General features: G+C 44.5%; 1 protein-coding gene across 1 annotated transcript; it reads right to left on the reverse strand.

Moving 5' to 3' along the window:
• Positions 1 to 7,086: 7,086 nt before the first annotated feature.
• LOC112309121 (P2Y purinoceptor 3-like) lies at positions 7,087 to 8,322 on the reverse strand. The gene has a single exon (XM_045199495.2). The coding sequence runs from the start codon at positions 8,188 to 8,190 to the stop codon at positions 7,087 to 7,089; it is 1,104 nt and encodes a 367-aa protein (XP_045055430.2). The 5' UTR covers positions 8,191 to 8,322.
• Between the last annotated feature and the right edge of the window lie 15,164 nt (positions 8,323 to 23,486).

Consider the following 23,486-nt stretch of genomic DNA (forward strand, 5'->3'; position numbering starts at 1 on the left):
TAGAACATACAGACGTGACTAATTACCATATACATATTCATGCCTGCATGACCTAAAACACTATGTCTAGAGAAATATTTATCTGTTCCTGCATTTAGTGGATTGGTTGAAGGTTGGACAATAGGAACCCTCCTCGGAGAGTTTTCAGATTCCTTTGAGCACTCTGGCAAGTAAGCGAAGCATGCTTGGAAATGTCTAGAATAAGGAGGACAGGGCCTTATGTTGTCAGCAGGAACATGGAGGTAGTGGGGAGGTGGGCCTGTAGACAGGTCATGGCTTTTAAGAGTTACCGCCGAGGAAGTGGGGTGTCAGAGGAGAAAAGTGTATCCTCTCTGGGTTCTTGTGGGGCCTGTGGAGCTGGAGTCCAGGCCTGGTGGCTGGGAGGGCAGGGAATGGGCACAAGAGGACAGGCGTATTTAATGGGCATAGGAAACTGTTTTTCATGGCGTTTTGTAGTTCTTTGGATTTTAGTAGGTGATAGGTTTGTGTTCTGGCTACCACAACCAGAATATGGAACAGTTTCTTAATATACATTTCAAAGGGAAACTGTTGTAATATTTTAAGATAACAGGTATTGCCTTCATTTAAGAGTTATTTTAGGAAGTTTTGGGTGTTCTAGCACTTGGGTTTTTCAAGTGTTTTTCTAATCTGATGACAAAGTACATAAAGTTTTCATGATTATTTTACTTAAATCGCTACGCTATATTTCGTAGACTACAGTATTTCACATTGTAACATCTCTGAAATCGGGATGTATCATATCTCTGAAACGGGATGTAGCTTATCTTTGACATCATGAAAAAAATGTAGTACAGGGAAAACCAAGCATGATACTATAATAATGCTTGACACTGTAAGATGTGCAGATTTCTGTGTTAGCATTTTGTTCCTGGAATCACTGAACCTAAGGCTCTTTAGTAGAGGTGGTAATTGAGAGATGTGGAAATGTGGACCGCCTGCCTTACGGGCCTCAGCAGTGACGGGGGTGGGGGAATGGACAGAGGACCAGTGCCTGTGATTGTGATACAGTGTGATGAGCACTGTCGTAGAGCAGTGGCTAATGATGTTCAGAGACAGCCTTTGAGCTGCATTGTGAAGGATGAGCAGGATGATTCACCTAAGCAGAGAAGGCGTGGGTGACACTGGGGAGGACAGGAGGTCCCAGAGCTAATCCTGAGGGCCGCTGGTGAATGAAAGGAGTGAAGAGGCACATGGAGAAAGGTTGAAAGATTTCATAGGAGGCACGTTGCTGAAGGCCTTTCATTCCATGTTCATTTTGATCTTAACCCTTCATCCTGAAGGCAAATGGGAGCTTTTGGAAGATTTTTATGTTGGGGATTAAGATAGGATTTACATTTAGGAAGATGACTCTAGAAGAAGGAGGACAGGATTGAATTGGAGGTTGAGGGGAACAAATCTGGAGTCAGGAGCATGGTTAATAGGATGAAGCAGTGATGCCCAGGAGAATGATGGGAACTTGAACTGAGGAGGGGCAATCAAGATGGAAAGGAGAGAACAAGTTCTTGTGATGCTTGGGAGGTCGAACTGACAATGTGATCAGCACTGTGACGTGGGGGGAGAGGCTAGAATTAAGGGTGACTCCCAGATTTCCAGCTTGGATGGATGGTGGTGCATTTAACCAGAAAGCAGGTGTGGGAGGAAAATTACTTCAGTTTTGGCTTTGTGAGGCTTGTAGTGCCCAAGGGTCTGTTGTACGGCTGGAAGCACAGGTTTGGAATATGAGAGGATTTCTGGGCCACCAGGCCATCAGGCATCAGTGAGATTGCGTAGGAAGAGTGTGGGAATGAGAGAAGAGTGCCAAGGACAGAGGCCTGGGGCACACCCACCCAGACTTACGGTGGGGGCGGGGAGCAGGAGGAGGTGCGAAGAGAAGCAGGAGAGGGTTCATTCTGTGGAAGCGAAGGGCAGGTTAGGGAGGGTGTGGGCGGCAGTGGCAAAAGCCTTGAAAGCTCAAGCAGGATAGGGTCTCAGTGTCCATTTAATTTGTAACTGGAAGTTACTGGTGCACTGTTGAGGGCAATTGCAGTGGGTGAGCAGCAGCTGACTTGTAGTGTGATTTGGAGTATAAATTCAAGGTAGAACTTGGAAAAAAAAGAAAAGTGTAGCCTATTGCAAGAAACTAGGTTATAAAAGAAGACAGAACATAAAGGGTCTCGAGTTGTTTCTTTGATTGTTGGTTTAATGCTTTATAAAGGTCTTATTGTTAGTGTGTTTTTCTACTTGCAGACCAGAACGTTCTCAGACTCCATGATTTGTTAATTTTCTCGGGGTGGCATTTTTGCTTTTTGTTCATGATTTAACCGCTATGAAAATGCCCAGTTATAGCTTGCTTCAAGAACATAAGTTCTGCTCTTATCATGGAATTCTTCTCGAGGCCATTACCTTGGAAGCTGTTGGATACATTAAAAAAACAAAACAAAACAAAACAAAAAACCCTCAACAAAAAGTTGAGAAATGGAAATACTAAAGAGACTTGGCTTGTTTACAAGAAAGTAAAAGATAATGAGAACACATAACTTTATAAGCTTAGGTTATGCTTAATTGCAAATGACTTTGTGAAAAATTCCTCCTCTTTATTGTCTTTGAAATGTGGACTAAAAAGTGAGAATGCTTGCAGGTATCGTGTGTCCTGAAATTGGAGTTGGTGTTAGAACAAATACATCCCAAACACCTGTGATTTAGTTTTATAGGCACACACTTGTAAATTGAATTTAGGCGGTAATTCCAGAAAAGCACACACAGGAGAAGTGTTTGCTCTATATTCACTTATTCCTCAAAGATGCAGTGAGTGGGCCTACGTTCAAGCCTCTGCTGCGTCTTGTAGGAGGGGCGATAAGGGGGTTTCAGTAATGCTGCTCACACCCGGTAGAAGGGGAGATGCCCCTTAAGAGGTATGGATGATGAGTCAGAGAGGGAATAGGGCCTTCTAATGGATGGTCAGGGGAGGCTTCTTGGAAGAAGTGGCATTTGAGTTTGCTGAAAGACAACTGTTCATTCTTTGTTGACTGGTCTTTTTCAAGTGACACCTTTGATTACTCTCTGTTGAAACGGTTCCCCCATTTGATTTTTCAGTGCTCTGTTTTCTGCTACCACCTCCTATTCCTGTATTCCCTGATTACATTCTTTGTTCTTTCTTTTTTTGTTCTTCCTCAGAGATACCATTTTTGTCTACAGCTTCGAATATTTGCCTGGACAGGTAACTCTCAATCCAGAGTTTGAGCCTAAGCTGACTCTGATCCTCCATCCTAGGTCTCCAGCTTGTCGCACTAGCAGCTCACAGTGAACTTGTCTGAGTCCCCACAATGCACAGTCTCGTTCCCGTCCTCCCTTCCTCCTTCACTCCCTTTCGTTCTTTTTCTTTCCCCAGTGACTGTTGAACACATACTATGTGCTAGGTGCTACTGTTCTTTTTTGCTTCTTAGACTTAGAATCTCAAAATCGTTTTTATGTCTCCCTTACTAGTCATGTCTAAATAATCATTTTATTTCTCTTCATTCTTTCCAATATGTTAAAATCTTTTTAGTTCTACTCATGCCCATTATCTGTGTGTTTGGGTCACTACAATGGACTTCTAAACATTGGTCACCATCTTCCTCTTTCGTCAGCAGCACCATTGCTTACTGAGTGTCTACCATGTTCAGAATGTTGCTAGGATGCCATGTTGTATAGACTGAAAATCGAATAGTAGGGGAGGTAAAACAGACTGAAATGATAAAGGAGCCCATCATCATCTCCAAGGTGAGAAGCCCAGTGGGCCAGGTTGGTAAGTCAGTGCAGAGTGGAGGTAGCTGGAAGGAGCAGAACTCGTGGTCCGGGAAGATGAGTACTTAGGCATTTGCAGAAGGGGTTATTTTGGGCGTGGGTGTTGAGTGGTAGATGGTGGCACTGTGGTAAATAGGCAAGGCAGAGAAGCCCATGTAGGGTGGTAGGTCTGTGAGTTGCAAAGCTCACTTGAGACTAGACAGTGATGGGCCTAGTATGCCAGCAGGAGAGAGTTGTTGTGTAGAAGTGATGATACAGGGAGGAAACTGACAAATTTGGGGAGGCTGTGATGTATGGAAAACGCTGTGTTCGAGAAAATCTGGAGGTGTTATGTAGGATGTCTTTAAAGAGAAGGAAGACCAGTGAGGAGACCTTGAAGAACCGAGCTGTCACATTTTGTTTGTTTCTTCTAATTCATTTAAACACAGCAGCTGCCAGATTAAGTTTCTCAGTTACCTATCACTCTCCTGTTCAAATGCCCTTGGTGGTTCCCTGTGCCCGAGGAGGGGTTCTTCTTTAGTCTGGGGGTGCCCACCCTTCCAGTTTTGTCTCCACCTCCTCCCCTTCAGGAACCATCCAGCAGCTGTCACAAAATTTTTGCTTTCTCCACTGCTTGGGGATTCTGATAATTGAAATTTCATGCAGCCTTCAGCAGACTCATCAGACCTTTTTCGGCTCTCTCAGCTGAAAGTGCTCTCGCTCCCCTCCCCAGATTCCCCCAGCACTCCTGTCTTGTCTGTGTTGTTCATCTGGATTAATCGATAACTGACATGATGTCTTCTGTAGCTGCTGAAATTGTTAGTTATTGCATATTGTTGCAGTATTGCATATCGTTGGCTTGTGTTTGTTTTGTCTCTCCAATAGTCCCTCCTTAAGGGCTGGCACCACGCTTGATATTTTTGGAGGTGGCTATAGCCTTTGTATTTGCATCCTGGACAGCTCCCCATTCATGGTATTTTGAACATGATAATATTCACTGACCTTTAATTTTATTTTAACCCGCCAAACAACCAAGCAGATCATGCAAGATCTCAGGACATGGGGTTAACACATTTGGGGATCCCAGCTTTCACCAGGGTGGTGGGCATTGCATGGGTAGATTCAGGGAGAACTTTTATTTCTTCTAGTTTCCTTGTCCGCTTCTATAGATGGGTTTCTGAAAGCCACAGGAGAACCAAATGTATTTTCTTGACTTAAGTTGGACATAAGCTCCTCCCACAAAGGGGCCCTTTCCCCAAAGGGAGTGGTCTAGTTTGTTTCTTGTGTCTTGAGATAACTGTCCCTGAAAACTAGGATAAAATGTCAACTAAGTTAAAACTTTTTGATCCTAACTATCCAGAAGTAAGTTAGAAATGGATGCCTATGGATGCTTATACTTTGTTGTTAAGAAGGTCAGAAGACTCCACTGAAGCAAAATTAGCACTATGTGGATCAGAGAAGCAATAGCATAGGATAACAGAGACTTAAGTCTGGAAACTTTGTTGGGGGTTAAAACTCTTGCTTTTTAGATAAAGTTGATGCGTCCTGAGGACTGTAGGTTCGTTTTCTTCCCAACACCAGGGTTGACAGGCTGGTGGGCATCAGAGGTCATGGCTAAATGAGATGTGGGATGGCTTAGAGCTCTTTGGGGGAGCCTGGTGTACCAGTTCTCCGGTAGTGTTAAACTTTGCTAATTTACAGGGACTGATAAATAATTGGGACTCTAGGTTGGCTGAATCTTCCCTGTATGTTATGCAAGGAAAGCTACATTAACAAGATAAGCAGGAGATAAGCAGGAGCTAAGAGAATGTTCAGAAGAACAAACAGTTTTAAGCTCTCAGCTACTGTAGAAGCACTTGTACGTACTTATGCGTGAACAGCTGACCTGCTAATTAGAAAACATCCTTGCTTATTCATTAAACTAATTATCTAAGGAATTCTGCAGGGCAACATTTAGTCTAGTTCTAATTATTGTGTGCCCTTGAAAGTGATAAGCTGCACTTTTAGAATAAAATTTTATAATTCAGACATATGTATGGTTTACTCAGACATTTTCTTTCATTAGAGTGTGGTAGTAACGAGGAGTTACACTTTGGTTTTTATGAGAAAGTTTTATCCACCTCTTCACAGAGAGATTATGATGAATTCTTAAGTCACGTATGTTTAGATCTGAGAACTCTTTGGAGATCATTATTGTTTTAATATGAGAGGCTTTTTTAAGGTTTTTTTTTGGATCACCTTGGATCTTAAATTTTTTTTTTTTTTTTTTTTTTAGAGAATGATGTGATTTAAGACAGTGGCAAACTTTTCTGTCATAAACCGAGACAGGGTCAGATAAAAACCATCATTCGCGGAGTCACTTTACCCTGAATCTCCACTTAACCTTGCAGAGCTTTTTCTAACCTTACCTGGAACACTGGTTAACAAGTGCAGTAAAAGAGCTCAGTTGTATACCCAGTGGTCTGCAGATAACAGCAATTATGTAAAAAAGTGAGCTGACCTAAAACAAGGAGCTGATCCTGTCAAGCAGAACTTGGCTGGCTCTTGATCAGCCTTTGGATGGGGCCATTGGCTTCAACGTAAGGAGCGTGAACTTCAGAGGCCAGTTCCTGGGTAGAGCTTCCATTCAGCACTGTGATCTGGGCGTTCTCCAGCTCAGTGATCTTGGACAAGTTACTTAAAGCTCTGTGCTTTGGTTCCCTTATTTGTAAATGGGGCTAACAATAGCTCCCACCTCCAAGGACTGTTGTATTACATGAGTTCCTCCATGGAAAGTGCTCTTACATAGTCATCAATAGTAATTACATAGTAATTCACTCTCCCATCCATTTATTCCTTCACTTATTCATTCAACCCCATTCTATTATGCACTCAATCTGTTTTGGGCCCTGCGGTAGAGACTGGCATTAGAGGTACTGCGGTCAGACAGATGGGGTTCCTGTCCTGTAGGAGCCTATAGTCTAGGGGGCAGAGACAAATCATAAGTCAATAAACTAATTAACAAGTCCAGGCACCAATAAGTGTTAACAAGACAATGGATAGGGAAATGCAGTGACTGGATTATGGGTAGAGAGTTCAACATTAGCTCTGGTGGGCTGGAGTGGCTTCTGAGGAGGTGACATTTAAGCTGAGAGACCTGAATGACAAGAGATAAATGTCAGTTCTCATTAAAATAAAGTTTTCCTTTGTGGCGGTGACTCCATACTCTTCTTTTAAAATCTCTTCACATCAATATAAAGTCCTTTCTGGCAGGACACCACTAGGTGACATAGCTGTATTCAAACAAGTCATTGTCACTGTCTGGAAGCTCCCCTTCCCCAAACTTCATCTTGACAGTACCCAGATCTGCCCATCCCTGGGTCTTTCACCCTTGGCTCCAGCTGGGTGCTCACCCACCTTGTTATGCCTCAGTTTCTGCAAGAGCCTGACCCTGTTGTTCCCACCTGACAGGAAATACAGGACTGGGTTGAGGCAGCTGTTCATGCTCACCAGCGGCCTCCATATCTTGTAGGTGAAACTGGCCACCATCAGGAGCCGGCAGTCCTGGAACGCCACGAAGCGCAGTATGAGGTAGAAGGAACGTGTGATGTGGAAGGGCACGAAGCAGAGGGTGAAGAGGCTGCACACCAGCAGGATGGTCCGGATGGACTTGGCCCGGGCTGCATTGTCCACCCTCTCAAGGGTCTCCTGTGGTTTGGTCAGGGTCCTCACCATCAGGGAGTAGCACACCAAGATAACCAAAGAGGGAAAGACAAAGCCAGACAACATCTGAACCATACCGTAGACAAAAAACTGATCAAAATTCTCCGGATTGGTCATGTCGTAGCAGACCACCTGGCCATTGATGTAGTCTGTGTGGGAGAAGACCAGTGTGGGCAGCACCAGCAAGACCACCAGGGCCCAGGTGGCAGCAGTGCCCAGCAGGGCGTGACGGCGGGTCCGGTAGGGCATTGAGGTCAGGGGGTGGCACACACCCAGGAAGCGGTGAACGGAGATGCAGGTCAGCAACAGGATGCTGCCATAGAGGTTGGTGTAGAACAGGAAGCGCACCAGCTTGCAGAGCAGTTCCCCAAAGGGCCACCTGTCACCCAGGGCATAGGTGACAATGAGGAAGGGTAGTGTCAGCACATAAAGCAGATCAGCCACCATCAGGTTCACCAGATAGATGGTGGCACAGCTCCAGCGCTTGCTTTGGTGCCAGGAGAGCCACAAGACAGTGCCGTTCAGGGGCAGCCCTAGCACGAAGATGATGCTGTAGGTCAGGGAAAGGTATATTTGCTTGTAGTCCTCCGGGAGCCGGCAGAGGCCTTGTTCCCTTGAAGCATTAGTGTCCAGCTGCTTCATCTCCTGGGAGGCCCCCTCTGGGAGCACAGCTGCTCCTGCTTCTGCTTCCCCTGGGAGGAAACAAAACAGACCCCAGAGCAGCATGACCTCTGCGTGTGGAAGCCTCTGCCTGGCACTGGCACTCAGCTCTGTGTGATGTGTATGGTTCAACACTCTCCCAAAGTCTGGCCAGAGGCCTTGTTTGAAAGAGATCAGCTCTAGAAGAAAAAGAATCGACTCAAGGGCAAAGCAGCCTTCAACAAGAGGGCTTGTAGACTTACCAGTCCAAAGGGCTGGCCCTGCACTGATTTGTATGCTCTCTGCTCCAGGCTGGGTTGTATTAGGAAGCTCAAGTATACATGGAGGCAGGTAGGTACTGCTGTCATTTAAACAGGGCCCATGCAGCCTCCAGTGCTGTGACTCCTCCTCTGGCTAGAATCCTTTGCATAGAGTCAGGAAATCTCCAAGGGGAGATACACCAGCCCTACACTCTCAGGGGGCGATATTGCCTCCAATCTGGTCCTAAACCCCACTTACCATGGCGGAAAACAAAGTGATCCTTGGGGGTTAGGGAGGATTAGGGAAAACACAGGTTTTGCCTACAGGCTCTGCTGGAGGATTTTGATTTGTATCTCTTTCAGGATTTACTAACTGCATTTTGAATACTGAGGCTGATTTGCTTATTAACCATCTCAGCACCCCAGACAGCCAGGAAAACAAATCTGAGCCATGAAGCCAGGTGCAGCTTCCACCTCATGCCCATCGCTGCTGACAAAGCAGATCCAATAGGCAGATCCACGGAGCCGAGGGAGCTGTGTGTGGGCCCGCATGCAGGTTTTGTCGCATTGGAAAGTCAGTGGGTCAGTCAACCAATCAGCATGGAGCCTCCAGGGATGGAAAGAAGTGCATTTCTAAGGCTTAACATTCAGAAAGATGAGTTCATACAGGGTGAGAGAGAAAAATCTTGATAGGTAATTTTCAGATACATTGAATGTTGACTGATGTTATATAAGACTTTATTCACAATAAAAGGAACAGAGACATCATTCAGTCAGTCAACAAACATTTATTGAGCATCTATTGAGTCGGGCCAAAAGGAATAGAACACAGAACTTGCTCTCCAAGATCTCAGTCTGGCCAGGAAGACAGAAACGAATACAGCTAATGGCAATATAATGTGGAAAATGGTCAGAATGCTGTGAAAACCAGCAGGGTGCGATAGTTCTCCCCTCAGAGGATGGGGTAAAACTTTCTAGACCAGGTGCCATTGGAGCTGCTTGGGAGAACAAAGAGGAGCCTGCAAGGCAGAGAAGGGTGAGGGGCATTCCTGGCAGGGCGGGCACGCAGTGAGCTGGAGGGAAAGGACTCAGTGTGTCCTGGGATGGCAGGAGAGCCAGCGTGAAGGATGAAAGTCAAGGATACCACCTTAAGGAGGGTAGATATCCTTAAGCAGGATAGTGACGGAATGAGGCTGTGTTTGAGGAAGATAGCCAGCAGTAGCACGGAACTGGGCCTGGAGCAGTCAGACTAGAAGAGGAGCTGTAGCTGTGTGCAGGTGTGAGATGCTTAGTACCCCGAGCAAGGCCATGCGGGATGGATGGAGAGGAGGAACCTGACGTTGGAGATGCTGTCAAGGCAGAGAGCAACAGGACTGATTGGACACTGGAGGTGTGGAGGGTGTCCCTGAGGCTGGGTGGGTGGTGAGGCCAGCACCAGGGCTGAAGCCTGAAGCTTTGAAGGCTGGGACTGGTGTTCTGAGGTTGTGGGGACAGTGGCTGTCTGTACTGCAGCCTGCTAAGGGGCTTGACACCTCATTGACTGGCTTTAAAATCCATCCGACTGGGAGAGCAAGGCTTTTTGGCTGGGTAAGTAAAAGGACTGTAGTTTTCATTCATTTTGTTCCCTGTAATCTTCCATGTTGGAGGCTGGCAGATGCTTAGTTATTTCCAGCAAAGCCGCCTCCCAACTCAGTGTGGGCTCTCAGAGAGAAGCCGAGGAGGGAGCCAGCCTGGCTGAGCCCTGGCTCGGCCAGCAGGCTCACACCCATGATCTTACTTAATTTTCAGAACAACCTTGTGGATGAAGCATTATTACCCAGCTTCACTGATGAGGGTCAGAGAAGACACCCCTGTAGGGCTCACTGTGCCCTCTGATCCAGCGGGCTCACCCCTACTGGGCATCATGTGTCTACCCCTCATGGCACGCTGTGATGGTGAAAGGCACTCAAATCTGCTGTCAGGACCACTGGGACAGTCTGAAGAAGATCCCTTGTCTCTCAGCCAGCAGAACGGGACAGTCTCTGGTGAGGTCGCTCTGAGAATCAGTGAGGAGAGAGGCTCAGACACCACAGGCCTGCCACAAGGGAGAACCCCAACACATTTTAGCTCTCACCCCACCCCCTTCCTCTTGCCCTGGAGACAGTGGTGCCCAGGAAACCAGAGCTCTTTGGTTTATGTCAGAGGATGAGAGGTCAAGTGCGGCTTTGCTACCCCAAACAGGATAAGGTCCCTTTTCTTCCTGGCTATTACCTTCTGCTATGGTCTGAACTGTGTCCCCTACAAATACAGAGGTTGAACCCCCAGTGTGCCTTTGGAGTAAGGAAGTAATTAAGGTTAAATGGAGTCATATGAATGCGGCCCTAATCCAACAGAATTAGTATCTTTATAATATAGGAAAGCAGAAAGCGCACACACTCTCTGTCTCACCTGCTCTTATGTGAGGACCCATTGAGAAGGTGGCCTGCAAGCCAGGAAGTATTCTCACTGGGAACTAATCCCTACAGTTCTTGATCTTGGGCTTCCCCATCTCCAGAACTGTGAGAGGACGAATACCGAATACCGTGGTTGAGCCCCCCAGCTGGTGGCATTTTGTTGCAGCAGCTTGCAGACTAAGGCTCCCCCCCCCCCCCCACTTCCAGGCCTACCTAGTGTGGAGAGGCAGCTTTTCAAGTGAGAGGATGACCATCCGTAGGGCATAAGGGTAAGAGAAGTACACAGTGTTCAGACTAGTGCCTCACTAAGGCTGCTATTGGGGAGAAAGGAAGAGGGAGGAGGAAAACTAAGGCCGTAAGGGGTTAATGCACTTGCCAAAAGCTGTGGCAATGTCGACCACCACCTCCTCCTTGAAGGTGTTCTTTAGCTTCCGTCATCCCCAGACTTTCCCCCTGCTTTTCTACAGGCATTCATTGGGATGCAGGGTTGAAGGGCTATGTAGCTATTCATAGAATAAAGGAAAATACCCAGAGTGAAAGACAGGGGAGCTGGAGGTTTAGAAGCAAGTTTGGGTGACAGGTGCCACGATGGGTGGGATTCTAGGGAGAAGAGATGGATGTGCTTCTAGAAAGTGGGTGCATCTCCCCCTCTTTCTCACTGCTTCCTCAAGAGATTTAAAAATTTAGAGTTAGACACAATTTAGAGTTGGAATTTTTTTTTAATCCTCACCTGAGGACATGCTTATTGATTTCAGAGAAAGGAAGGGAGGGAGAAAGTGAGAGAGAAACATCAATCAGTTGCCTCCCGTACACACCCCAACCTACCCCGACCTGGGATTGAGCCCACAACCTAGGTACGTGCCCTGACCAGGGATCAGACCTGCAATCTTTTGGTGCACAGGACAACACTCAACCAACTGCGCCACCAGGCCAGGGTGAATTTATTTCTTTTAAATAGGCTCAGTGGGGGGATGGGCCTTGGGAAAACAATGACGCGGGGATCCAGACCAACTCTGTACTTTAAATAGGCACCATGGTTTCTGGCCTTGAACCCAGAGTTCTTCCCAGCGTGCATCTCCGAGAGCTTGGGCCTATTTCTGGTGAGTCATCCCGGGAGCAGCAGTGATCGCTGAATATCAGGGTGGACGTCTTCCAGAGGGGACAGGGAGGTCTTTATCATTATAATGGTCGGAAGTTCTCACAAGTCCCAGCGACAAATGACATAGCTAAGATGAAAGAACTGTTGTCTCTCTTTAACAAGTATTCATGATACTTATTTCCAGAGTGCAGAAAAGGGAAAAACTATGATTAAATTTTGAGTGTCAACAAAATGTTATTGCCTTTCAATCGTAGAGGAATGATTGGGTCAAAAATTTGGGGACCAAGGAGTGGGCATTGCTCATTGTCATTTTGAAAGGTCACTATAGTATCATAAATGTGTTTAACTATATGAATTTATTTCAGTTTAAGTATTTTACTTGCATTTGGGGACTTTTCTTAAACAATTAAGCTATTTAATGGAGTCTCATAAGTGCCCTTGGACAAGAGAAGATTGTTTTTAGAAATTATTCTGAAAATGTTAATTCATGTGTACATTTCTTAATTTGCAGAGATAAATTAGGGATTTATGATTCACATCACAACTTAATTATTTGATTTTTCCACAAGTGTTTTTTTAAAAAAATGGGATCCCCAAATACATTTAATCAGGGACTGAATTTAAGTAGCCTGAATTATTTTGAATTTCCTGTTTTCCAAATCCACTAGATAACTTGGTGTTATTTGGCCAACAGACCACCAGGTGGCATTGAAGACCCACAGACAGTTCAGTTTTCTCCAGAAAATGAAAGCAGGAATTGGGATAGGGCCCAAGTCCAGGAATAGCAGCTGTGGAGGCAATTTAATTCATTGAGAACATAGAGAAATTCTACCAGCCAAACCACCTCTTATGGGTCTCTTGTCTACAGTTACTGTTCTGTTAACACAATGAAATGGCATTGCAGTCAGCGAAAGCAATCTGCCACTGTGACTGATTTTCCAAAGGATCCTGTGAGGTGGCACGGCAGGCGTTCCCCATTTTACAGCTGAGCAAACCGAGGTTCAGAGAGGGTCTGTGGAAGTTCCTGTCTGCTGTGATCTGGGAAAGTCCTATCTGCTCTGATCTGGGCTACTTTTACAAAGTAGAGACTCGGCAAATTCCCAGGTTTCCTCGTAATTTCTTTTTTGTTTGTTTTTTTATTTACTTACCTAGCCCCTCCCTCCAATCATACACCAAAAAAAGACTTGGAAATAAGAGTAGGTCACCCCTGAAGTCACAGGTGCAGTGCTTTTGTTATGGAAGACAGAGCCTGAGGTCGAAAAGCGTGAAGACAATGGGAAGGAGAGATGTAACAGAATAAAGAGGATTTTTTAAAAACCTGTCAAGAGTGAGATCTATATAGTGACCCTTTACACATGTTTCAACTATACCTTGAGTCATAAGATAAAGGCACTGACATAGCTTTTTAATGAATTTGTTATAAATATATAGTGTGGGCTTGTGCCTGCTGTATACCTGGATCCCTGGGGGCTTTACTTGTTCACAAGGAAAGCAAATTGGATCCTTTAAATGATTTAGAGCACTGTCTAGAGACAGTTGAGTACTTAATTTCAATAATTAATTTAAGCAGCAGCTTGCACATTTTTGTCTTCTATTGACAAGGATCTGACATAATTGGCAGCTTCAAACTGGTGTAAACACGGGGAGTGATTGGGAAACTTTGCTCTGACATTGTATTGTCACAGCAGAGAAGGTGGCAGCACTGCACGGATGTTTCTCTGTCTGCAAAACTCGTTGGTAAAAAAGAGTAATCCTTTACTCCATCTGTACAAATGTGTGATCCCCCCAAACTGACTTTGAGATCAGAATTTGTAATTAACGATGCAGTGAAATAACTGCAGCTGTACCGTCTTGTGGTCTTGTGGTTGCAGAAGGCCATCATTGCCTCTGGGCCCACGACCCTGAAAGGGGATCTTCATTAAACTTTTCCCTTTTCCTTTCATTTAGTATCAGACGAAGACCTTTAAAGGCATCACAACTGCGTGCTGTGTGAAGAGATATAGAAAGCTGGTTCGGTTTGGAACAAGAGAGGATATCAGTAGCAGAGTCTGGGGCTCTAGGACTAGACATAAGTTGCCGAAGGCATTTTCAGAGTAGAGGGCTTGTGTCTCGGGACCCTCCTTGGATCCTTGATCCACTCTTACCCTCAGGCAGCAAGTTCCCTGCACAGCCTGCTCACAAAATGCCGTTTGCAAGGGTAACACAGATGCATGTGCTGTCCAGCATCGCAGCCTTTCCTGTTGCTAGGGTGTTGCTAAGAAGGGGGTGGTGGTGTGGGAAGAATCCACAATGGCCCTGGGCACTCAACAGTAGGGGAGGAGGAGAATGAAGTTGTCCTCCCCTCAGTCACCCAGAGCAGAGTCCAGGCTCACTGTGCGACCATTTTAATTGGGAATGCAATCCTAGGGAACAGTAGTCCTCGCAGAGCGAGGAAGGAGGCCTTTGTTCAGCAGCCCATCTCCCACTGGCCAGGCCCCTGGTGGGTGGAAAGCATGGTCTATGCATACAAGAGAGCATCAGAAAGAGGAGACACATTGAAGAGAGTGCATTTTCTCATGTGACCCCATTCTTTTTTTGCCCTAGGAGGTGTTCGCCCTCCCTCCCCAGATACTTTTGTGTTGCTTCTGCATGGGGGGAGGGGAGGGCCCCCTGCTGTATCTGGAACCAGATCCTTTTGTGTGAAGTGATTCTTCTAGTTTCTATTTGCTCGTTTTTTCCCTATTGAGTTGTCTGTCTTTTTGTTATTGATTTTTCAGTTCTTTCATATTTCAGATAAAAGTCTTTTTAGTTAGTCATGTTGGAAAGATTTTTTTCCTACTCTGTGGCTTTCTCTGGCTTAATGACATACATAATTTTATTTAAAAGAATGAAAGTTCTTAATTTTAACATAGTTGAAATGATGAATTTTCCTTTATGGTTTGTGCTTTTGTATCTGGGTTTTAGAATATTTCTCTACCTTGAAGTCATAAAGATAGTCTTCTGTGTTAGTATATGAAAGCCTTCCCTACTTAGATCCAATTGATTTCGTCCTACTAAAGGGTTTAATGTTTGTGCATGTGTGTATGTGAGAAACAGGCAAGCATGATTGGGTGAGATGCTGTTTGGTGAGTGGAGATCAGGGAGCACTTGACAGGTTAGGAGGCAGTTGCTCCAGTCTGGGAGGGACATGATGGTGGCTTTGCACAGTGAGGATGGCACGGTGAGAGAGAAATGGGTGGATTTAGTGGATATTGAAGAAGTAAATGAGTGTGACTAGGTGATGAATTAAATATGGGGATGGGGAAGGGTGAAGGACTACCCCTAGGTAGTCCTTACATTTTTTTTTGTTGCTACCACCAACCAATGCCTTCAACCTTCTTCTGCCTATTCTTTCTCTATTTCACTGATTTTCCATTCAGTTTCTGATTCTCCCTTGCATATCCTGGCTCAACTTTCCCTCTGGGCATCCTTTGGCTTCCACTGCTGCAGATGCCTAACTCTGAACAGAGAGTTGTAGAATTTTCCCAGGAGACTCTGACTGGCTGAGGTATTCACCATCATTCCTGTTCGAGTAGGACTGCAACGCCAGACCTCTCGCATGCTGTGGGCCTCTCACATATTGGCTGGCTGGGTGGCCCTTCCTTATGCCTGGGGCCACTGTGATGGGATCACAGAGTTGGGAGTAGGGTCACACAACACAAATGAACATTGAGAGTTGCTCTTTCTGCAGGGGCTTTAAGATAGGCAGTTCCCCTCAGAAGGGGGCTGTGAGGCGCTGGTGCTCTGTGTGCCCTCTGAGTACAGAAGAGCATTAGAAAGAGAAGACACACTTAAGAGTGTGAATTTTCTTTTTCACTAAAGTCCATTTTTCATTAATGTTTAAGTTATGAGCTTGCTTTCTAAAGCACATACTTACAATAGAAACTTCTCATGACTAAAACAACTGTGGATAACAAATACAATATTTGAAGCTGGTTTCCGACACAAGCGAGTTTCATTTGTTACAGTATACCAGTCAGAGCTTTAACTCTGAGACATTTTGTTCATGCATAAACCATATATTTGAATTGATGGTCCTATTAATGATGGAATGCACTTATGTATGTTTATGGCAAAAGAAACCAAGTGGATATTTTTGAACCTCATTATAAGCAAGACAGATTAAAACAGTAGTTATGGAGAATGAAAGAGGCCTTGACGTCATGTCCAGTAAAACACGTCAGAGATGAGGTCTCAGAGAGCGCTACGGTGAAATACGAGGGGAAGATGTGGAGTTGCAAGGAGTTTCATTTAAACACAAGGCTCATGTGTTAATATTTTCATTGATTTATTTTCATGCCAATACGTTCTCACCTAAATATGGTGATCTATAATGCATTGACCATAAAAGTCAACATTATTTTTAAAGCTGACTCAGGGAAATAAAAACACGTTGTTGGTGCTGATATATACGGTATGTTACCCTGTTGAAAAACTAACCTCTCCTGTTCTGCTCCTGACTGAGATAAATAAGAGGGTACACATTAACAGCCGTTGACCTTCTGTGCGTGTTTTGCTTCACGGCCAAAGTGTAGTTTGCAACTACACTGGCCCATAGTAGGTAGTAAAGAGCAGTGCATAGTCAACATTCCAGAAAAGACTCTGCCCAGAACAAAAGCTAATCAGCAAACACCTTTGTCTTTTAGATGATCAAAAGGCCTGTGAAACTCTCCTGGACACATACTGTGAAGCCCATGTCTTGTGTCTGGTAAACGGTGAGAGCAACAACAAGTGGAAGTGGAATAGAGACCCCAGAAGAGAGAGGGTATGTGGGGGCAATGTCAGTATGGGTGATCACAGAGAAGAGACTCAGTCTGGAGGGCCAGGGCCGTGGGGCACACCCCAATGCTCTGCACAAGCCAACCACAACAGTGATAGGGCCCTCAGTGAACTGGTTCTATGAAGTGAAATGAAAAGCAAGCCAAGAATTCAATCTAGCAGCATAGGAGAGAATGCTAATGAGAATGCTGATGGATGACTTCTTCTTCCATTAAGCTTCGTAACAGAATAGCTTTACTGAAAATAAGAAAATATTAAGGATTTTTGAGCTAAAGGGCCCCTGAGTGTAAGGAAGGGCTAATTACTTGGTAGGTGAGGAAACTGTTAAACCTCAGGAGGTTAATGGAGCAACTTGTCCATGGTCACCCAGCTGGTTAGTGGCTGAGCTGTATCTGGGGTCCAGATCTCCTGGTTCTCTGACTCTTCTGCTTCATTTTACCAATTAGAAGCCACGACTGACAATACATGTGCATGAAGGATATTCTACACGGCCACTTGAATCTGGTGTCCAACCCACCTGGGCACTGAGCTGATTCTTGTCAAGATTCCTGATGGCCTCTACGTTGCTAAATTCTGTGGAAACTTTGACACAGTTTATACCTCCAATAGTGATATGCCAAAGTTGAGCACTTCTTGAAGCTGTCCCTTCTCTTGCTTCTCTGTTGGCTAGAACTTCATTCCTGGTGAGAGAAACCCATGCCAAAGGTGGCCAAGCTAAACAAATAATTTATCGGCTTGTATAATCACTCTCTCGGTGAGGCTGGCTTTTGGTATGGTCTGATGCAGGAGCTCAGATAATGCTACTAAGACTGCTTTCTCTACATATATTTCTTGGTTCCATTTCCTTCACTCTCATACATACTCTCTCCTCATAGTGGAGAGGCTGCTATAAACTCCAGTCTTTCATTTAATTATGTACAAATCCAGCAGGAAAAATTATGCCTCAGCCAGGTGGTCCTGGGATTAACACCAATTGGTCCTGTTGTCTTGTGTTAAACTCTTTGCTGATCCCTGAACCAGCCACTGTGGCCAGGGGGGTGGAATGCATTGATTAGCCTAGGCCTTCATTAAATTCTCCACCCCTAGGACCTAATGGAAAATTAACTTCACCCAAAATCCTTGCTATTAGAGCAGGAATCCCCAACCCCTAGGCCACAGACCAGTCTGTGGCCTGTTAGGGACAAGGCTGGGCCGCACAGCAGGAGGGAGAGTAAGTGAAGTTCACATGTATTTACAGTTGCTCGCCATCTCTCAAATTACCACCTAAGCTCCGCCTCCTGTTAGATCAGCGGTGGCATTAGGCTATCATAGGAATGTGAACCCTACTGTGAATTGCGCATGCGAGGGATCTAGATTGAGCACTTAGGAGAATCCAGTGCCTAATGATCTGTGGTGGAGCTGAGGTGGTGATGCTAGCACAGGGGAGGGGCTGCAGATACAGATTATCACTAGCAGAGAGGTTCGACTGCACAGGGACCATAATAAATCAATTGCTTGCAGACTCTTATCAAAACCCTATCAGTGAGAGACAGGTGACAATTAAACTGCATCTGGTGGCAGACTATAAACCCATTCCTCCCCACCCCTACCCCCCACTCCCTGGTCTGTGGAAAAATTGTCTTCCATGAAACCAGTCCCTGGTGCCAAAAAGGTTGGGGACTACTGTATTTGAGTGAGGAAAGGGTGGTTCTCCTAAAGCATATTTGAGGTCCTGTTACCACAAGAAAGGGACTGAGTATACGGGGCAGCAAAAACAACAAGTGCCCATAACAACTTCCCTGACACCACATTTTCCTAATGTGCGTCCTACGTCACTCTTTTCATTCTCCCTTACTGTATTCCCCTTCTCATATGCTCTCTAACGTTGGAGTTCCTTGGGGCCTGGCTCCACCTCTTCCCTTCTGGGCCTGTACTTCCTCTCAAGGTGAATTTATCCAGTCTGTAGTGAACAGAGAAGATGAACATAGCCCAAGGCACTTTGAGTTAACCTTAGCTAACATGGTAGTTGACATTGTAGGCCATGGAATTGAATGAAAAATTGTATTTAATAGGAAATCTTGAGAGGAAAGAAGATTGTTGACACAAGTGTATATGAGGATGCAAAGCACTGAGCTACTCCTTATCCTTTGCTGCAAAGATAAGGGACAAGGTTGAAGCATATTTACAAGTTGTTATCATATAGGCACAAAGAATGAAGTGTATTAGCCAGGCGAGTTAAAAGTCCTGTTAAGGTTAGATCTATATATACTTGCTTTTCTCCTTGTGAAATTGAATTTCTGGCTGGTTTGTTTGCTGGGAACATAAAGAAATCTCTTGGGATATTACCCCCTTTATTACAGAGGTTTACTGTAATCACATATGGAATATAATCTTTAACCTTGAGGCTGTGGTCACTGCAAAACTTGTTTACATATTTGTGGAGAATTGCATTTACTTACTCTATGTCTGATCCAAGAAATTGTATGTAGTAGAATATGTGTGGGTAGGAGATTGGATTTATATACCCAAGCTGTCATGTACCAACCAGCACTGTTAGTGACCTCACTAACTTTATTCCATAACTCTATTTCTATATAAATTCATAAACCCAATTTCTAATCAGAAACCATAAGTTCCTTTGTCTTGGTTTTCCGGTTATTGACTCTAGAAGAATAATTTCTAACAGTATGTGGAGCTTGTTTTCTTCGTACCATTCCCGTCTTGATAACTCCCTAGTCCATTTGCACAGCCCTGTTAATGCCCTGAGCTCTAGACTTGCATAACCAGCTGCCCACTTAGCACAACCTAGATATTTGACAGATTTCACCAACCTAGTGTGGCCAAAGTGGGCTTCAACTTCCTCTTTTTTTCTCCTACCAAATCTGTTTCCTTGCTCAACAATCTTCGTCATTTCAGTAAATGGCACTGTTATGTACCCAGTCTCTCAAACAAAAATTTTGGAAACTGTTCTCCACTTTTCTCTTTTTTCTTCTTCCACATAGTCCATCACCAAGTCCTATCAAATATCTGTCAAACCATCCACTTCTGCCTACTTGCTGCTACCACGCTGGTCTTTGTCACTGTAATCTCTTGCCTTGCCCACTTCAACTGTGCCCCTCATTAGTCTCCACACCTCCTTCCGCTCCAGTCACAGCAGCCAGGGTGATGTGTATGAAGCATGAATCAGCCACATGCCCTTCTAAAGACTTTCTGACTTTCCACTGTCTTCCCAATATTCTTCAGGATAAACCTCAAATGTCTTCCCATGATTACGAGGTCCTGCATGGTCTTGTCCCTGCCTCTCAATTCAACCTCATCTCATTTGTTCTGTCCCTCAGTCAGGGGCTGCAGCCACCTTGTTTGCCTTTGGTGTCACGTAGGTTATGGGCTGACAAGAGGAGAAAACACATAAACACAAATGCACACACGTGTCCTGATTGGTATAGTCAAGGCCCAGAAACTTTTCAGGAAAAAGGTGGCCACAGAGGGTGAGAACAGATGCAATATGTTCTGTGATGGGTTTTGCCTCGTTGCTAGCTCCCCAATGTGATGCCCACGTGGAATAGAATAAGGTCCTTCTGGTTCGAAGAAAACAACCACATTTTTTTGCTGTACAACAAGTCTCTTACACATAGGACTCACATCAAGACTGTGTACTTAGAATTCCCAGGTTTGAACCAAATTCAGCATCAGCAAAGCCACATCCTCTTGGGAGGACAGTCAATACGGTAGTGACCCCTTACTGGTGGGGATACATTTGAAGACTCAGTGGATGCCTGAAACCATGGTGAGTACTGAACCCTATATATACTATGTTCTTCCTATATATACATGCCTATGATAAAGTTAAATTATAAATTTGGCACAGTAAAAGATTAACAATAATGGCTAATCACAAACTAGAATAATTATAATAACATACTGTAATAAAAGTAATGTGAATGTGGTCTCACTCTTTGAAAACATCTTGTACTGAATTCCTTGTCTTTGTGATGATGTGAGATGGTACAATGCCTACGGGCTGGCATGAGGTGAAGTGAATAGCGTAGCCAGGGGTGTCCAGCCTGCAGCCTGCAGGCCACGTGCAGCTCAGGATGTCTATGAATGTGGCCCAACACAAAATCACACATTTACTTAAAACATTATGAGACTTTTTTGTGATTATATGTCATAATGTATTTAATGTGTGGCCTGAGACATTTCTTCCAGTGTGACGCAGGGACACCGAAAGGTTGGACAGCCCTGGGCTGTAGGCCTTGTGACACAACGTTAGGCTAGTATTGCCCTTCTGATGAGAAGGGTTACGTGAACACAAGTCCTGTAGTATTGTGACAGTCAATCTAATAACCACAGTGGCTAGTAAGTGACTAGTGGGTGTGTGTTGTTTACAGTGAGGATATGCTGGACAAAATGTTGATTCATATCCTGGATGGGTTGGAGTAGAACAGCATAAGATTAAAAAAAAGATTTTATTTATATGTTTTTAGAGAGAGGGGAAGGGAAGGAGAAAGAGAGAGTGAGAAGCATCAATCGGTTGCCTCTCCTATATACCTCATCCAGGGACCAAACCTGCAGTCTAGGCATGTGCCCTGACTGGGAATCGAACCGGCAACCTTTTGCCTTGTGGGACAATACCCAGCCAACTGAGCCATAGTGGTCAGGGCAGACAACGCAAGATTTCATCACACTACTCAGAATGGTGTACAATTGAAAACTTATAAAATGTTTATTTCTGGAATTTTCCATGCAATATTTTTGCATCTTGGTTGACCATGGGTAACTGAAGCTGCAGAAAGCGCAATCATGGAACAGGGGGAACTATGATATTTCAGGTATGCTGAAAAATATGTCTGCCTTTAGCTTTGAAGCATTCAAGCAAGGTGTTTCCCTAGAGCCCACTCCTTGACTCTCATTTAGTCTAGGTTATATGGGTGCTGAGTTTGGTCCTAGGACTCAAATGTCAAGTCCATTTCCCTAAAAGCCTGTTTGTTACCTGAACATGTCATGCTCATTCATGCCCCAGAGTCTCTGAGATTCCCACCCCCATTACGTGAAGCATTTTCTCCAGCTCTTTCTCTGCATGGCTGAATTCATTTTATCCTTTAGATCTTGGCTAAAATGTCATGTTCTGTGAGGGGTTTTTACTATCTAAAACAATTTATGCTATAATTCCTTACTGTAGCAGCTTATTTCCTTTCCTTGTTTTTCACAAAATCTTTGTTTATTTATAGTTTTGTTTGCCTCCCATTAAAGTATAAATTAATTGAGCTCAGGGACTTTATCTGTTTTATTTATTTATTTATTTATTTATTTATTTATGTAAATATGGTTGGGGCTAACAGTGTCTTGCGCACAACAGGCAGTCAACAGATTGTAGCTGAATGAGGGATTGGAGTGTCTTGCTCAGGATGGACTTCATTGCTGGATTCATACACAGATTACAGGCTGGCCTCTGACACAGTGGTTGTTGGGTTACTAGGTTGTGGATGGATAGAGACAAGTGGCTTGAGCCTTCAGCCCCTGGGGGCTTGTCTCTTGGTATTTTGGGTTTCTCTATGGTCCCTACTCTTCAGTTTCCTTTCTAGGAACCATTGGTGATGAGATGGGACATTTCATTTTCATGCTGACAGTCTCAGTTCCTTTGATATGAGACGTGTGTTCTTGCGGAGGAAAGTGAAAAGTGCCTATTAGTGATCCCACAGCCAGCTTTTCACACTGCTCTTGGAAAGGAAGTTCTGTGCAATGTGGAAGTGAATGAATAACGGAAGAAAGTGAATTATGGCTCATCTTCATCTACAGAAAAAACATATTAGGTTGGTCTCCACTTACAATTTTATGAGTTGTTTTGTAATTACCAAACAAGCATTTCTGTCGTTTTTCCTATTTGTTAGTAACTACATCAGTCAGGTTTTACTAGGTTATGCTGCAATAACAAGAAACAAACCCCCAAATTCTTCATGGCTTTCAATAGCAAAGGTTTGTTCTCATTCACATTGTGTCAATGTGAGTGAGGTTAAGCCCTTCCCTATGTCTCTTCTTCATCCTAGATCCAGGCTGAAGGAATGGTCCCTGTTTAGGACATGCTTGTCTCATAGCTGAGGGGGAGAAACAAAGAGAGATGGAGAACATATGTAATACCTTTTAAAGTTTTTGCTTAGAAATGGCATGATTCTCTTCTACTCTCATGACTTGCCCAAGCTAGTCACATAGTCAAGCCTGACATCAATGGGACTATTTAATCCATGGAGGCAGAACAAATGATTGAAAATGATAGAGGACTTCCAGTTAAGGTGGCAGCATAGGTAAACACGGCTCACCTCCTTGTACAACCACATCAAAATTACAGCTAAGTATAGAACAACCATTACTCAGAACCATCAGAAATCAGGTTAAATGGAAATCTAACAACTATGGAATTAAAGAAACCATATCAATCTAGACTGGTAGGAAGATTCCACGAGATGTGGAATGGGCTGCTCCCACATACATCTGTGGTGGGTAAGAATTTGGGAGGGATATCTCAGGAGTGAGGAGTCCCAGTCCCGCAGCACGTCTTCAGGCCCAGGGTTCCAATGCCAGGAAGATAAGTCCCATGGCTTCTGGCTGCAAAAACCAGCTGGCATTGAGTTGGTGGAGGAAACCTCTGGAGTCCCAAGCAGTTCACCTTAAAGAACCTACACATAGGTTTACTCAGACTCATTCCCTCCGAGCTCCAGCTCCAGGGTATCAGCTTAAAAGGCACCAGTGGCATACAGGGAGAAACTCAAGTGTTTGGCATCAAGGTGGGTGCTAAAGGACAGCTTTTTCTCAGACAGA

The sequence above is a fragment of the Desmodus rotundus genome, chromosome 2, assembly GCF_022682495.2.
Source record: "Desmodus rotundus isolate HL8 chromosome 2, HLdesRot8A.1, whole genome shotgun sequence".
Taxonomy (NCBI): Eukaryota; Metazoa; Chordata; class Mammalia; order Chiroptera; family Phyllostomidae; genus Desmodus; species Desmodus rotundus.

What these genes read in the sequence shown, in the direction of transcription:
- LOC112309121 (XM_045199495.2), bottom strand. Translation starts at nt 8,190, where the DNA reads ATGCTGCTCTGGGGTCTGTTTTGTTTCCTCCCAGGGGAAGCAGAAGCA.